At 42.4% G+C, this 17,175-nt stretch overlaps 1 protein-coding gene across 1 annotated transcript in view; it reads right to left on the reverse strand.

The window, feature by feature from the left end:
- Window positions 1–380: 380 nt before the first annotated feature.
- Window positions 381–17,175, reverse strand: part of lrmda (leucine rich melanocyte differentiation associated) — a 190,470-nt gene continuing 173,675 nt past the window's right edge. The window contains exon 7 of the mRNA XM_029449994.1: window positions 381–1,893. Within this exon, the coding sequence (XP_029305854.1) occupies window positions 1,814–1,893 (80 nt within the window). The 3' untranslated portion in view covers window positions 381–1,813. The remainder of the gene's footprint in view (window positions 1,894–17,175) is intronic.

Genomic DNA, 17,175 nt, shown 5'->3' on the forward strand with positions numbered 1-17,175 from the left:
TGGAATATGGTCACACAGTCCTGTAGGAAGTGGTGTATAAGCTCAGGCAAGCGAGCACACATAGACTCACACGAACGCTATCTTTAAGCTAATAGAAATAAGAAATAAACAAACATTGCACGAGGCTATCTCTGACCTTTCCTTCATCTGTCTGTGGATGATTGACGCGCAGGACTGAAGCTCAACATGGATTCTTTCAAATCCCAAAAAAAAGCAAGTCTCTCCTCTTAAACTTCCCCATGACTTATTCAGCTTCACCTGTAAAAAAAAAAAAAAAAGTACAACATGTAATCAAGCCTCATGACTGGATAAATGAGACTTTGATTAAACTGCACAAACTTTGTGAGAGTTTGAAACAGATGTTTTGATATATATGAATTCAAGGTAACACAGGGTGAGTAATTGATATACAAATGGTGGCGTATTCCTTTAAGCTCTGCAGACATTTGACAAGAGACACATGTCCACTTAATGCAATTTTATATCACATCATTGATATCACATCATTCATGTCAACATTTTAGATTGGATCGTTGCCTGGAGAACTTTAACTAAGATGATAAAAGATGGCAGTATTTAACCTTAGGTTGTTGTCTATTAAAAATCATAATAAACACATTACGAGTGCACTGTAGAACCACGGTGATCATACGAGTATAATAAAATGTAAACATTTAAAAAACAGTGCATTTGAACACTACAACTTTAGAGACAATATTCCAATCGATGCAAATGATCTGAAGATTATGTCTTGTACTTTTTACTTTCTAATGAAGGGAATATTTCAGTTGAAGGCACACAGTGGGAGAAAAAGCAAAACAATGAGAATATGGCACCATACTGTACATAACAATATACTTGGAATACATACTTTGTTACAACTCTGTTCTTCATTAAAGCTGGTATTGGAATGTTTTTGACATCAAAAGCTGCATTTGATACATCTTTACACACATACAGTACACACATTCAACAGAACTGACCAAATCATTGCTCAGATATCAGACATATGTCTGACTTCTCTTTCTTTTCTGAGAGGCACAAAGATCAAATTCATTCAAATTGCATTCAATGCATTTTGCAGTCTGCCACAAACTAAACGAGATAGACTGATCGTGCCTTAAGTTGACCAGGCTTTATAAACCTTGTTCTGTCAAACTCTTGGCAATGTCTTAATGTTTTTAAACAGCAGTTATATGTGTGTGAGAGAGAGAGAGAGAGAGAGAGAGAGAGAGAGAGAGAGAGAGAGAGAGAGAGAGAGAGAGAGAGAGAGAGATGAGTCTATGTCAGGCCCCAGGTGTGTGACCGTCACCCCTTTCACCCTTGATTAGTGGCATAGTGGACGGGTGATCCATCATGGCTGTCAAAGAAAAGGATGCAATTGGCTGGGTGTGTTTGTCACTGACTGTGTGTAAGAGAACGGGTGAGAGAGAGAGAGAGAGAGAGAGAGAGAGAGAGAGAGAGAGAGAGAGAGAGAGAGAGAGAGAGACTGTCCTTGCGTGCGTGTTGTGTGTGTCTGGAATTGTTGCTGATGCTTAGAGGCAATCATGTCAGTGGGAGTGTCATCTCTGACTCTGAGCTGGAAGCAGGGAGGCAGTAACTATGGGGCTGGAATACAAACTTTAAAAAACACATTCCACTTACATAACACAATATTTTAATACAATTTCAATCTTTTTCCAGTGGGAGATCCGGGTGACTCAAATATCACCAGTTTTCTTTTTTTATATATAAATAAGAGATTGATTTAATCCTCTTTCCTTCTGGTAACATCTCGTCACCCACGTCCTTCTTTGTGTCTGACCGCTGTCCATCAGAGTTGGTCGTTTCGGATGAACCTGTTGCCTTCTGAGTGCTTGCCATAGTAGACGTAGCGACACTTGGCGAATAGCCCTGGAAACAGAGTGAGACAGTCAGTTGAGGCGTGGCTCATGCTTGTTGTTTTTAAAAATGAATAAGAGAAAATGTATTTAAAAAAATTGAGACAAGAAATCAATTTGAATGTATTGACCTCCTTTCCTGACTGGAAGTGCACTGTAACTCTTCGAATATGTCAGTGACAGACAGACAAATGACCACATTGGCATTCTCAATATGATCAATACTTTCTTGATCATAGACATTTGTGTCACATTCACGTGTATAATTGCAGTGTTCGAGTTATAGATGAGCACCAGTGTTCCCAACCTGAGGGACGACCCTCGCAAGGGGTCTACAAACAATGTAACCGAAGAACAAAACCAACGCAGGGTTTCAGAAACTCAGAACAAGGCGTAGCATTTTATGATGTAGTAACTGCATTCAATGTGTTAGACCTTAAGGACACAGACGATAAGTTTCATTGAGAATTAAATGGCAGGACTGTAGGGGATGAGAGGTGTTGCTGGGAAATATGGACGTCTTGTTCTACAGACAGATACCAGTGTGGCCTCGGGGCAGAGTCCTGTCAGTAACAAGCTCACAGCCACCCACGCACACCCACACACACCGACCCTTAACTGCAAGCAATTATTCAATTATCAGCAGGCATGGTATTTTCATATGTTCATAATAAGGCTAATAAAACACACTAGATAATACAGACCTTGTTACAGTATACCAATGATTGAATATACTGTATTTACGATACTAAGAAGTTGCATGCATGATATGTATCTTTTCTACAGTGTAGTGTTAAGCAAAGGTAAGCTCATTTACAGAAGTCATTTAACAAGAATCCTTAAAAAAGAAGCCACAAGCCCTCTATATGCAGAACATAGGATGAATCCAAGATGGCTGACAGTGCTTTCTTGGTGTAGAGAGAGGTGTTGCTGTCCAGGGAGGGGAGCTGCCCTGAGCTCTGTGGCTGCTCTGCTCTGATGTCACTGCCACTTGATGAATGTGGCGGGCTGCAGCAAGGTGTCACCTCTCACCAAATGAGGCAAGGACAAGGACAAGTGGCATTAGTGCTGTCAATGATCCTCTGACAGCAGAACAGATACAGCTTTCGCCAGGCTTTTTAAATAGACATCAAGTGTATTACAGGAGGGAGGGGGGGGGGGGGGCAGGACGGAGACAGGGCAGAAGAGGAGAGACTTATGGGAGAGGCGGTGTCGCAGAGGGATGAGGGGTGCTCCAAGCGCTAAGTCCAATCACATAATCCAAAGAGACATTGTCAAGGGCGGGGAGAGAATGGCAACTAAGTGACAGAAAGCAGAGACGGGGACAGAGATACTGGTGCCATATTAGTGCCAAGCATATTCTGATGCCACCCTCAATTCTAACCAAACCTGACACATCGCTCTCGTTCCCCCACTCTCTCTCTGACTCTTCAAAGTAGGCTCTACCAAGTCACACACACACACATGCGTTCATATACAGTACGCAGACGTACACAAAAACACACACACACACACACCAGTCCCTCGCAGCAGTAGTGGGTGTTCTGTCAGGCGGAGGAGCAGTACAGCAGCTACAGCAGCAGCAGCAGCAGCAGCAGCAGCCCACAGGCCCGAGGACAAGCTCAGTCAATCTAAATCTGGACTTTGTAGTGGAGCAGTGCTCATTTCCCCTCATAGCCCAGCTACTTGAGGTGATCCAAACATTGAAGTGTGAGGAGCTGTCACCTCCGATAAAATCCAGGACCAGCTCCATGCCTGCCTGCTCCCCCGGTGTGTCAGGGGTACATATACGTGTGTGTGTGTGTGTGTGCATGTGTGTATGTGCTCCACTGACAGGGAGGAGGTTGGGGTGGGGGGGGGGGCGAATTCCAGCTGTCGTGATTTGCCTGGGGATATAGGTGCCACGGCTGGAGACTGGGCTTGACACCACAGGACTCGGGGTGTCTCACAGCACTCTGATCACATGGGCGCCGGGGCCTTTCACATATTCACAGCTTACCCGGCGAGAAACTCACTCTCTCCAGGAGTGGGGCCCTTAAAGAGATTACCCACTGAGGTACCAGAACCAAGACTCCTATAAGACATTACCTGGAGGGGATATATTTGTAGGTTGCAACCAAAGCCTTTCAGAGATAACCTTCACAGATGAAGGAACTAAAGCTAAAGGCCCCTCAAGCCTTTACACTCTGCTGAGCTCGTCACTAGCCCGTGGGGACCTGAGAAGGATTGGAAGGAACACATTCTGCGATTCTCCAGCACCAATCAGAAAGCTCTGGAAGTGTGTGACCCGTAACTCTCCAACAGCGCTTTAAACAAAAAGCTATAACTGTGATCAAAGGAGAAGACGAAAAGTAAATGAAGGGAAAGAGCAGAGAACAGAGATGAGGTCTGTTTCCCAGTGGGTGAAAAAGTGCCTCTTCATTTTCTGTGCAACCTGGCTCAAGCTCTGGATACAATTCAGCAGTACATTAAGCAGTATGTTTGTGCATAAACACATTCCAGTTCGCCGCGTTCCCTTCACAGCGAGAGCATGCTCTTATTACGAGAGAAACAAGGAGAACGATGGGGTGGTTGAAGACACAGAAGGGAATAACTAAATAACTAAGCCAAACTCACTCTTACATAACGCCTTCTGAGGCCACGCTCACGCCTGTGGGGTTTCGCCTGATGAACGGATACTTAATAATAAGTGGTACGGTGCCAAACCCAGTAGTCTACAATATCCTCTGTGTATCCTAAAGCCATGGATGAGCAAACTTGAATCAACACCCACACACTCTACCATATACACATTATCGCCATACACACTTTCATCTCAGGCACACAAACAAGGCACACAGTGAGAACAGTGGGAGCAGCCATTAAAGTGACAGATTAACAAAGTGAAGTGGAGGCTACCGTTTCCATCATGCCCTGGTGGAGAAACAATCAGGCCTTTGTTCTGCATATGTCACGCGGCACCTTGTTGTTTTTAAGGGGAGTAGCTAACCCTCTTGTCTTTATTAAAAGCCCGTACAGTCCGTATCTTGTATCTTCCTCTCGTTGAATGCTGCAGTGTAAGACAGTCTGGTCTTTTCAGAGCTGATTACCCAAAGCATGTGTCCTCTCTATGGGGGCTTGATGGGCCATTCTGCCACAGTGTGAGTAAGCCAGCTGTGCAAAGCCTCCTATGCACGGTGCTCAAATATCAAATGAACACATATGGGATCAAAAGTATAAAGGCACTTAACTAATCCCTGCAGACAACTGAAGACTCCAGTTCTGACAAAGGTGCAATCTGTGATACTTCATTGCCTTGTTGTACAAAGTCACCATGATATATGAACAGAGGCTTACAAGTTGTTGATCAATACGGTGTCAGTCAGTGGTTCCAGAGACGTCTAGCTGCAGCAGCTCTTGGTTCTGGAGTTTTTAGACATTTTCATTTGTGCAGGAACACCACCAACTGAACTGTCTCCTGGATATCTAGGTAGATTCTGTTTCCTATGCATACTCTGTGCCATTAATATCAAAATACGTAACAAATTACAAAACTAATTTCTAATTTTGTCTTGCTGAATCGGAAGCAGAAGTCCCGTCTCTTTCCAAGCTAGTGTCCGTTCCACTAGTCTCAGCTCCACAGTGCATTATTTAAAAGGGGCGGTTTCTTTTACATGTTTTTCAAAAGCTGAAAAGTCAAAGTGTCTCAGCTCCTACGTAAAACACATTGATTAAAAGTAACTTTAAATCACTAGGATGGTAAGTGTGAGGTAGGAAAGTCAGGCTGCGGTACCTGCTGGTATCTGCTACCCAACCTGAAACTAATATATGTGGGTATGGCCCAGGTCTCAGGTTTAGACTTGTGCTAGCATGGCTATAGAGAGCTGTGATGAGGTACGTCAAAAGGACCACACAGAATATCAAGCATATAATATATTGCTAATATATTAACCTGGAGTGTAACTCTAAACTAAGAAATACTTACTTCACTTGATTCCTCAACAATGAGCCAATATTCCCTGATGTAGCTCACCAGGCTTTACATATCTGTTTTTATCATTTAAAAATATGGACTGTGGGTTGTGGAGATCCAGGTATTTTGTTTTACCTTAATATAAGTCTCTCCTTTACAGTTGAAGACATACTATCACCTGGCTATCAACCTCAAGTGGCCATTCGATGAACTGCAGTTTTTGGCACTTCCGCTTTGGCTTAATTTTTCAACACCGGAAGTTGCCGCTCGACTTGTACCGCGCACCTCTAAAAACATCTGACAAAATGTTTATCAGGTGAATACTGTGTCCATAATTTTGGTTATTTTCTAAAAAGTCATGTCGAGTACAACAACTGGGGCTTCTGTTTGGGATTCCTAGCCACATTAATTCACATAGCCTGCTTCAAAACTCTGCATTTAATCAGCACACACACACACACACACACGCACACACACACACACACACACACACACACACACACACACACACACACACACACACACACACACACACGAGAGAAAGAGAGAGAGAGAGTCAGAGAGAGAGAGAGAGAGAGAGTCAGAGAGAGGAGGGAGATGGAGTGGCTTTAATGATTGTTCGCTGCATAAAATCAGCTTGACTCTTTTCAAGGGCCATCAATATGTCACAGAAAGACACATCCATCGGATGTAGCTTTTAACATCAAGGTTATCTATTCTTGGCATGAACCCACTCCCTCCACTTCTAGTTTCTCGTACTACCTCCTTTTCATATCTATCCTCCCCTCTTCTGTCAATTGCTCCCACTCTGTCTTTCTCCTTCTCTACTCTCTTATTTACTCTCTGTGATTCTTTTCTTTCGCTCTCTGTATTTTTTTTTTTGCCTCCTCTCCTTTTTTGTCCCACCCTCTAGTTTGGCCACTTAGCCGAAAATTCCATCAGTGCTGCCATCCATCAGGGGAAAAATGCAATGAGGAAAAAAAAGCCAATTAACAAGGCAATTACACTTTCTGTATTATCTCCAAGGGCTGAAATAACACTGCTGGGCAGGTGGGGGATGGGGTCAGATGGAACTGGGGGCAAGCATCCATAAGAGTTGGTGCGAGAGTGACTTATGAGCTTGGGGCGTAGGCTGCTGTGAGCCAGGGCCATTATTGTGGACACGATCCATCTCCGGCTGTCCTTTTATCAGTTCAGCCCAACGTCATGAGATGGAGTCGCCACCTCCTCTCTATCTATAGGGAGGCCTGCAGATAGATAATCCCCCTGCGTCCCATAAAGCAACAGCCAGTGGACTGTGATTCAGCCTACTGAGAGGCGGGCTGGCACACACTGCACATTTACAGGGGGAGAATTTATATTGTTTCCCTTGGTATTGGTATGACGGATATGTCAGTGTGTGTAGGTTTGCTAATTTGTATTTTTTTTCCCAAAATGATCTTTTAAATATTTCCAAAGCCTCTGATCAAATATGGGAATATGCATTTGCTCTATTCTTGATTTCAAGTATGTGACTAAGGCTGGGCTCAATTAGGCTAACAGATTCCAGCCGGAAGGCAATGTAAGGCAGGACATATTTGCTCCAGAAGCGTTGTTCCACACACCAGCTAGCTGCGTCACAACTGTAAAATGCAAGATAGAAAGACAGAAATTGTAAAATAAAAATTGTCATTATTTACACCCTTCGTCAATAACAAAGAAAATGTGATTCATATCCTAAATCGGTGTTCTACAATTAGGCCTCTACTGTGATGCTACTTTGATTTAGTTATTATTATTTTATTATTGTGTGTGTGTGTGTGTGTGTGTGTGTGTGTGTGTGTGTGTGTAGGAGTGAAGGAGAGAGAACAGTACCGTATAAAAAATGGATCAAGGGGGAAAGTCACTAAAGTAAAACCTATTGGCACCAACATCATATTATCATTTTTATGATGCACATTTCTCACAAAAGAAATGAAGGGTTAAGATGACATGTTCTAAATCCACCCTTACTCCATATTTACTCTCCTAATAGACTCCTCTGTTCAATCAGTTTACCATTCTAACAGCTGAGGTGTCACCCGCCTCTCTTGGGTCAAAACTCCTGCACGTAACGTGTAACTTTGAAAATTAAAGTGACATTTGTCCTCTCCCAATAAAAAATATTTAGTCCATTAAACATAAATAGCTGTCATTATGATGCATGCCCTGGGCTCAGGCCTTCTCTGTTCCCCTCCTGGCTGTTTACTGCGGCCAAACAACTGCAGCGCCTGCATGTTCTCAACTTCAGCGTATTGATTAAACTTTTAAATAGCTGCCATATAACCCTGGGACATCAGGAAGATTAATTTGCGTCAATGTTCATCTGTAATTCATTAGCCATTTATACTCTCCACATCCACACAGGCTATCAGGGAAATGTGCCCCATTTTTCACCCAGGCAGAGGCTGGGGAGAAGGCAGGGAGAAAGAGGAATGGAAGGAGGGGATTATATTGCCTACAACAGGAGAAGTACTCTAACGAGCCAAGAGTGCATAGCAAGGCATGCAGGACGGTAAAACATCCAGCAGGAATACTAAAAAATACATGTACATGTATATACAGTACAAAGTGCCATTTCAGAGAAATAAAAGTAAAGGTACCCACTATTACAAGCCCCTATAATGATATGCCTGTCTGTTACACTGGACAAAGACACAATAACTGTTGCTTCCTCTGTTGACATTTGATGAGGCTCTGACGTCAGACTTTCCAAATACTTGCCTGCCATGTTGTATACTTCCTGCAGTCAGTCAGTGGTTAGTCTGTCACGCATTCAAACATCACGTTTCGCCACCACAGTATGTATACTAACACGCAATGTATACAAACACATTCTTGAGCTTTAAATTATTGTGATATATATTGTGTTTTTGCTCCCATTGTTGTAGCGCAAACTTTCATTTCATTTCCCTTCAGAGGCCGGACGAGATTTAGGAACTGTGTGCATGACTCAGGTAAAAAAACAACACACACACACACACACACACACACACACACACACACACACACACACACACACAGAGGGCCAACAACGGTTTATAAAAGAGGTAGAGTGTGTGAGTGGGAGATGGAGAGTTGAAAGATTTGCTATTGCCACAGGCTGATAGGCTGTCAGGGGGAGGTTGCTGGGTCAGTGGCTCAACCAGCTCTGATCAATATCAGGTTGATTTTGCCACATGATTCTCCTTAAAGTGCAACCATAACACATTCTGTATGTTTTCATATGCTTCAGGAACTGAGAGCTACTATTATAGAAGAGGCTAGGTCAATATTGTACAGGAATTTAATAAAAAATCTAGAATAAAACAGATTAATTATAATCAGACATGTTAACTGTATGTATCCGTTATGTTTTGAGCTTATCTGCAACATTGGTTCATGTCTGAAAAGTGACACTCCATCACTGCCAGTTCACTAAATGGCTATAATCAAACACTTTACATTGAGGACAGCATTATTCATTGATGGGTGAATTACAGTTATAACCAGATAAATGCCTATCAGTCTTTGTACTTCCAACTTATGAGGATGAGAAGGAAATTGAATTCTAGGGCACATAAATTTTGACTGAAGAAAGAGATTACCGTTGTGGGGGGGTCTAATGAAAAAAAAATGGTGAAATTAATTTCAGTGACATTTATTCCACACAGCCAGGAGAGAACACTGGTTACAGTAGCTCTGGAGTCGGGAGATAAGAGGAGGGTTGTTTAAGGCGGGGGGCTGAGACAGTTTACAAAGTCCTAAATCCCCTTGGAGCGCCTTTCTTAAGGCATCCTTTATCATCTAGCCAGCTCACTGACAACACCTTGCATACACAAACTCTCTCCTATAAGAAACAATAATGACAAGTTGGTTATTTATTGCTGGAGTTATTGAAAGGGTTCATCTACCCTTAAGGGCACATGAAACCTCTAATGACGGCAGTAATCATAGGCGCTCATTTTCTCTGTCAACACGTGGATCACAAATCACCACACAGGCACACCACACGGCCTGACACTGATCGATTGTGTTCTTCATTACACCCAGGATTTCTAATTAAAAGAAAAGCACAGATAAGTGGTTCAAACCTCTGACCGAAATAGAAAGAAAAAGTGAAAATCGCAATTAGGGGTTTGGCTGTGTTCGGTAATGTTGCCGTTAATAAGAGCGGCTGGTGTGTCACTCAATGAAGCTTTAATCACTGGACAGGATTCAATAACAAAAGAGCATAATATTAATCACCAGAGAGTGATAACTTCAGTGTTCATCTCTTTGACATTGGAGGAAGGGATGAATTAATGATGCTCTCCATCCGAACACATTAAATAATAATTATCAGGCAAAACAGCATGAAAGGGACTGCATAATGAACCCCATTGTCAGGTCAATTACAACCACATAAAACTGTTCAAAGGGGAGTAGCTTGTTACTAGATAGCTATACTAGAAAGGACAGCAGTGGCTTTATTAGTGGAAGGTGCTGGACGACCTATTCCTTCTGATATCTGGACTCAAAATGCTTTGAGGGGTTGAAATACAGTTTATACTTAGAGGGCACCGCAACTCTGTCAAGCTGAACAAGCCTACTGCAAAAAAAAAAAAAAAGCTAGAAGAGTTCAGCGAGGCATTCAGTGAGAAAAACATCGAAAATTGGTAAGCAAAAGATAAATGACATGACAATGACAGTGTTTTGCCCGCTCTAAAGCAATGTCAGTCGCTAAGTGCCGTGTTAACTAAACTCAACTACACAGACAATGATGGACTTCATGCATCAGTGGACAAAATGGCACCTCGCTACCTGTCAGTGGCAATTTCCATCAAATCAAAGATGGCCAGAAAATTTAGCCACGAGAGGAACTGCTACTTGAGCTTTACACGGGCATAAAAACATGCACGCATTGTGGAGAATGTTCTACCTTCATCCACACACCAAAGCTCTTGACTTTCACTAGCCACCACGCGCATCAGGTTGTCCTCTAGCTTCTCTTCCTGAGCTAGACATCAATCACCGCATCGCTGCTACCACTCTGAGACACTCTCTTAAACAAACAACCTGGCAACCTCCAGCGTGACACATATCAATACTAATCTGACGTCTTGTTCCACAGCCGTTCCCCTCAGACCCTGGCTGGCTGCACCTGCCTGACCGGAGTGCCCAGGGTTGGCTGTACTCCTTCACACTTCCTTCCCCTGCAGACATCAAACACTTATTAGTCCCCATCCTGGCCCTGCTAACTGACTGGCCTGTCTGGGCCACACGGGGACCCCATTATTAGAGTCATTTCAGTGCCCATCCTGACGCCTGTTAGGCAGTTCTCTACCTGGGGCTCCTGCTCCCTGCCTGCCCGACTGAGTGCCTGGCCAGCCAAACAGTGATTGGACATGACATGGTGACAGAAAACAGGGGAGAAGGGCAATAGAAATAAAAGAACAGAGATGGCGGAGTGAGGCGGACAGAGATGGGGAGAGAGGAAGGTGGGTATGTTAGCCAGGGCCCTTGTGGCGCAGGGTGTGCCCATCAACACGGATGAGCGTTAGCCAAGAGCTGCATGTCACAATGATGGAGGGGCTGGATCACTCACATCAGAGCTTCATCTGACTGGAAGATATCAATCTCTAGGCCTAATCCAAGAGGACATGGTAAAATATCCTTTAACATTGCTCTCCAACCCTGCCTTTGTGTGTCCCCTGCTTCTGTGTCTCCCGCAGCTGAAAATGTGTGTAACCTTCATTGTTGGTACCTCAATCGACCACACTCATTTTCACATCCCATTTCCTCTGTCTCTAGCACTGACAGTCAAATTATGATGGACAAAACAGTTCCTTGACATGTGGCATTTAGCACAATTTGTCACTATATCTGGCAAGAAAAGAACTTGTGCAGCGTCAAGATCAGGGATTCAACCTTTATGTTTTGAACCAGGGTGTTGTGGAAAATAAACCCAGGTGTGGTTTCTTTTGTTGTTGTTTGTTTGTTTGTTTGTGTTAATCATGGTGGAGCATTTGGAAGTCATTACAATGAGGTGACACACATTTACTGTATGTTTATTGGTAAATGTACACGTAATATACATGTGAGAATACAACGTGTGTGTACTCAGTAACTAATCCCTATAATTGCTACTTACTTGGGTTTTTCTTTTCAAGACTCACAATTAATTCAACATTGTCATTTATTCATATATAGTGTATAAACAGCATGTATTTACAGTACGTTTTGGCTTTAGAACATCTTGCCAAAGGAATCTAGTTGAACATGATCGGATTGGCACATTTACAGAAATGTTGATTTATGCGTGTGCTTCATATAAATAAAGAAAATGACTTAATGATTTCAAATAGTTCTAAATTATTTACAGAAAAAGTAAATATGGCAGTCAGCCAACATGCATGTAAACCAAGAAATATTGTAATTGTTTTTAATGCAAGTGATGAAAAATGAATTCTTGGTGGCATCATATACGGCTCAAATGATGGTTGTGTCAAATTGCATGCCGTCATTTCCTGCCAGAATTGAAACTAATGAACCCACAGTAGCCAATCAGGTGTGTGGTAGAGGTGATGATAGGTTTGTGTTGTGTGGAATATTTCATACCCCTCTGGCCTCCCTGGGCCACATTCAGACGGATGGCTCCACTGTAACTCTACTTCTCTTAATTAATATGACATATCCCCTGTTCATATGCAGAGAGTGAGGGAGGGGACAGAGAGATGGAGGTATGAGGGAATGATTAACTGTGGATCGGTCCCTCCTTGTGAGAAATGAGCTTGCCTCTGCTCTCCCCGGTCCTCCCTCCCTCCTCTCTTCATTTCCGTCTCCCTCACTCTCCCTTCCCCGTGTCTCTCTTTGGCTCACTTCATGTCTTTCTGCGCCCTCCCTTCTCTGTCTCCCTCTCTCTCTCTCTCTCACTCCCCTGCCCCTCTCTCCTCTCCTCTCCTTCCCCCCCTGACACTCTCGGACTGTCCCCAGCCCCCTGCACATCTCCTGACAGGTAGAATAATAACGCTCGTACATCACTGCCCCAAAAAGTCCAATAACCTAAATCTTCACTTGCCACACACCCCGGGACTCAATTACTTTATTGACATGTAATCTTCATAAGGGGAGAAATATTGAGCATGTAAGGTCAGCCGGTTATGAAGACATATTATCATATTATCTGCATGAGGGTTGTAGGGGCTAGGACCTGACAAAGCTAATTATAATGGTACATGTTTCAGAGCTCAGAGCATATTATCTGCTTGGCTGCTTGGTTGAGCCTACAGCTGAGGTATAGAGGAGAAGGGGATGAGATTTCAAACCTAATAGGGGCTGGATGTCATCTCAGGGCATGGGAATTAATGAAGCCAAATATTATCGACTGCACATCACAGCACTAATATCCTTGAATTGTTCATTGTATTTGTCAGGATTACCTCGCCATAGTCTAATGGCGAACAGCATATCACAATGCAACCTGACCAAGGAGGCAATTTCCCAAACTGTACAATAACAAAAAAGCCATCCCTTCAAGTATCGAGTAAAAAGTGCAAATAAGCTGTTAGTGCCGTAGCTTGGGCCGTTCCTCAGCCAAAATGTCACAGTGGGTTAGTGATGGCAGGAAGGACAGATGCCCATGGCTGTGTTATCGCTTCTCTCCCAAGGTTATCTTAATATCATCCTTTCAGTTCAGCTATTACAATCTACTGCCTGCTACATAAAGCAAAACAATAACACAGGCGATGGTACAACATATTCTACCCCTATAAAACAATGTATTCACTCTTTACCATGAGGGTATAATGCAAAGGATAAAAAAATATAACCAAGCTCGTTATTTTAACCACAAACACACGGACATGGATCAGAGGGCACAAAACAAACAGTTGGCTAGCCCTGAGACATAGCATCTCAGGGTCACAGTGTGCAAACAAAGACTCCCACCGCCAGACATGTGAACATGTTCATTTCACTTCATCCAATATCATGCCCTCTTCCCCTATCTCTGTTATCCAACTGTCTAAATCTTTTGCTCCGAACTAGTGCTGCAGAGGATGCCTAACATGGTGTGGAGCGGTTGGCCAGCCCTGCCAAAGGTTATGTGTTAACACTTGCTAATGGTGTCAAATGGAGAAACATATTTTAGCTTTCTTTTGAGGGTCTCCAGGCATCCAATACTCTAAATAATGGAAATGTTGCATTTATTTACACTAATAGAATTACTTTTCAAAGTTTTCAGTTTCTTAATGAAATGCTACTGTCCTTGAACTGCATTTTCTAACAAAGGCCGTATATTACAACAGTAAATAACACTTCAAGCTCATACTCTCAGTAATACAACACACTGTATACAAATGCATACACAACAAAAAAAAAACATATTTCTGAGCACATATGATGGCTACCAATTCTGAAGGTTTAGTTTTGAGCACGTTTGTCCAGAGGGAGGGGAATGAAGCAAACAGCCTTTTAAATCACAACAATCTGGGATAAATTCATGAGTTTGACTAAAATGACTCAGTCAATCCAATCATCTTGCGCTGCAGTGACATAATGTGCCAGAAACTATCTGCAAATCAAATTGGGATGGGGAAATAACTTGTCCGCTCACATCATCCTGACAGAGAAACCTGCTCCGTCTGTTTAAAGTGATTTCAGCAAATCAAAGTGACAGATTAAAAGGTTGTTTTGGACTTCGTAGCATTTCAGTGACCTCGCTCTCTTCATTGGCTGAGCTGGAAAGTTGATGCCAGTACTAACCATAAAAGACCTGCTACTTCCTGTAACCGAGTCTCCCCTTCATATTCTAAGAGAGATAAAAATGCATGACAGTTCAACAAAATATTTGTGACACTCATATCCAGTTGACCCGATGGACTTTAAGGCAAGGCAGGACAAGCTGACCTATAGATTTGCGGCACTGTGTCTGTGTTTGGTGCAGCGTGGGAGTTGTTCATTCAGTTGGAGAGTGAATATGAAGTAAATAGAAGCTCAGATCCAAAGCACAGGAATCCCAGCGTAGAGGATAATGACCTTCTCTTCTTTATACAAGCAACAAATCCAAACAAGGCTTTCACACAGCCCGATGCAATGAATAATCTAAATGGCACTTAATGTGAGCTATGCTGATACTCTGACAATAGTTTGTGTTCAGACATCACAGCTTAGTGTCTCCCAATTGTATATTGATGCCGAGGCAGATGACAATAAATCACTGGATTCACCAGTGAGTGAGAAAACAGTTTAGACAATGGCCCAATGGAGCTTACCGTAATTGACAGATGAGTTCAGCTCTATCCTCCACAATAGCTTTGGAGCATTGAGGGTACCTGGGAATGACTGTGTTAGTGTGTGTGTGTGTTTGTGTGTATGTGCGTGTGTGTAAAGTTTCAGGACCCACAATACTCCAGAGAAACAGTGGTTGCAGTAATTCCTACTTTGATTAAGGGCATTACACACTTAACATTACACTTGACGTGTTTATGTATTAGTGAATAACACCCCCTTTTAGTAATATAGGAACATTTGCACATCTGTATCTGGAAAAAAAACACAACTTTTGGCTCAATGCTATGTTTTGTCAAACTTACTTGAGAATGTTAATAAAGCTTATCAAGGCCCATACGGACACATGGAGCAGTGCAAACATTTAGAGCAATTTTCTAAAATTATTATAATATAAAATAAGTTATTTACATATTAATCCTTTAATCATAATTATTTATGACTCAAAAGCCCCAAATCTCTATAATTCTTCAATCCAACATCTAAACCATAGAATTTATAATTATGACAAATAAATTATGTTTTAGAGGAAGATTGTGTGATGATGTCTTCTGATGCAAACTACTTAAAGGGATAAGGGATAAGTCTATCAGTCTAAGACAGACTTATAGTATGTGATCATCCTAGCTTTGGCCCATGCATCTTGCACCTGCATGCTTGTATTGATATATTGTACTATATGGCTAACCAGGGAAGGTTGCTGTTTCAGTGTGTGATTTCCACTTGTCCTCTAACAGGACAGCAGTTTATGTAGCTGTGTAAATTATCACTGGTGGCCCCTTTTCTCACTACATATTAGTGAATCTATGGCATGTAAAGCTCCGTTACGATCATGTCTGACAGAAAAGTTCAGTGATGTAGCACAGCTGTTAAGCCATAGAGAATTCCTTGTCACCCGGCATGATAAACTGTCCACCGAGTGAATTGGAATCTAATTTGTTGGAGCCATTAACCAGACTGTTTTCATTTTGAATTATTACCGTGTGAGCTGAGTTACCCTAGCGTTACGATCTACAGTCTACTCAAAAAATAATTTATTAAAAACACCCTGAGATATACAGTACGATCCTACATAAACAAACAAGACATCTAGCAGGTACTGTATGTTAACTTGCTTCATCATACAATCTAAAATATGAGACATCGTGTACGTATGTGTAAACATACCTGGTAATATACAATAATTACAAGCTACAAGGACTTATTGAGGTCCGATCCTGTCCCCTTTAGCATGACAAGTTGTCCAGCATCTGCCAGCATGTTAGTAGCTATTCATCAGAATGAAGGGTAGTGAGCCCCCTCACACAGACATACTCCGCCTGCTCACGGAGCAATTTGTTTCAAAGGGTACTGACACAGAACAAAACTGGTGGACCCAACATCCATCCTGCTGTAAAAATATCCAAAACCATCTGGCAGCTAAAAACCCATCCAAAACGACTATGATGGACTCCCACCTTTGGAAACCATAAAGGCTGCAAAAACCTGCTCCAACTTCTGACTGAAAGAAGCCGAGGCCGCATCTCAGTTTTCCCGAACCACAACTACAAATCATGTTGGAAAATGAATAATGGTGTAGCATTAGCCATACCAGAAGTTCAGAGCTGATTCAAGCCTAGTAAGACCTATCTACTTTGGGTGATTTATGTTCTGCTACTTTCCTGAGACTGACCAGTGCAACTGGGAAGTAGACCAAAGTCCAACGCACCAGCGGTGTGTTTTTCCAAGAGGGCTGACACATTTGGAGTAGAAGCCAACATATTGGCTCAAAGTTGCATCCGTTTGTGCCTGAGCAAGTTTCTAATGTGAGTCCAGTTGGGTTTGTATCATCATAAATAAGAAAGCTTTGTCTGTGATCGTCACAGACGGTTAAGATTTAAGAGGCTACATATTTCCCTGCTGCTGACAAAAATGGTTCAAAGTTTGTAATCATCATATTTAGGTGGTGATTGATGGAAGAATTCAAAAGTGTGCTTTTAGGCTTAGTGTCCAACATGAGTAATGATCATTATTAAGTGATATAGGTGTTTTACAAAAACTGCAGCATCAGATGAATTTGTACAGTGGATTTAAATG

Source organism: Cottoperca gobio, chromosome 15 (genome assembly GCF_900634415.1).
Source record: "Cottoperca gobio chromosome 15, fCotGob3.1, whole genome shotgun sequence".
NCBI classification, from domain to species: domain Eukaryota; kingdom Metazoa; phylum Chordata; class Actinopteri; order Perciformes; family Bovichtidae; genus Cottoperca; species Cottoperca gobio.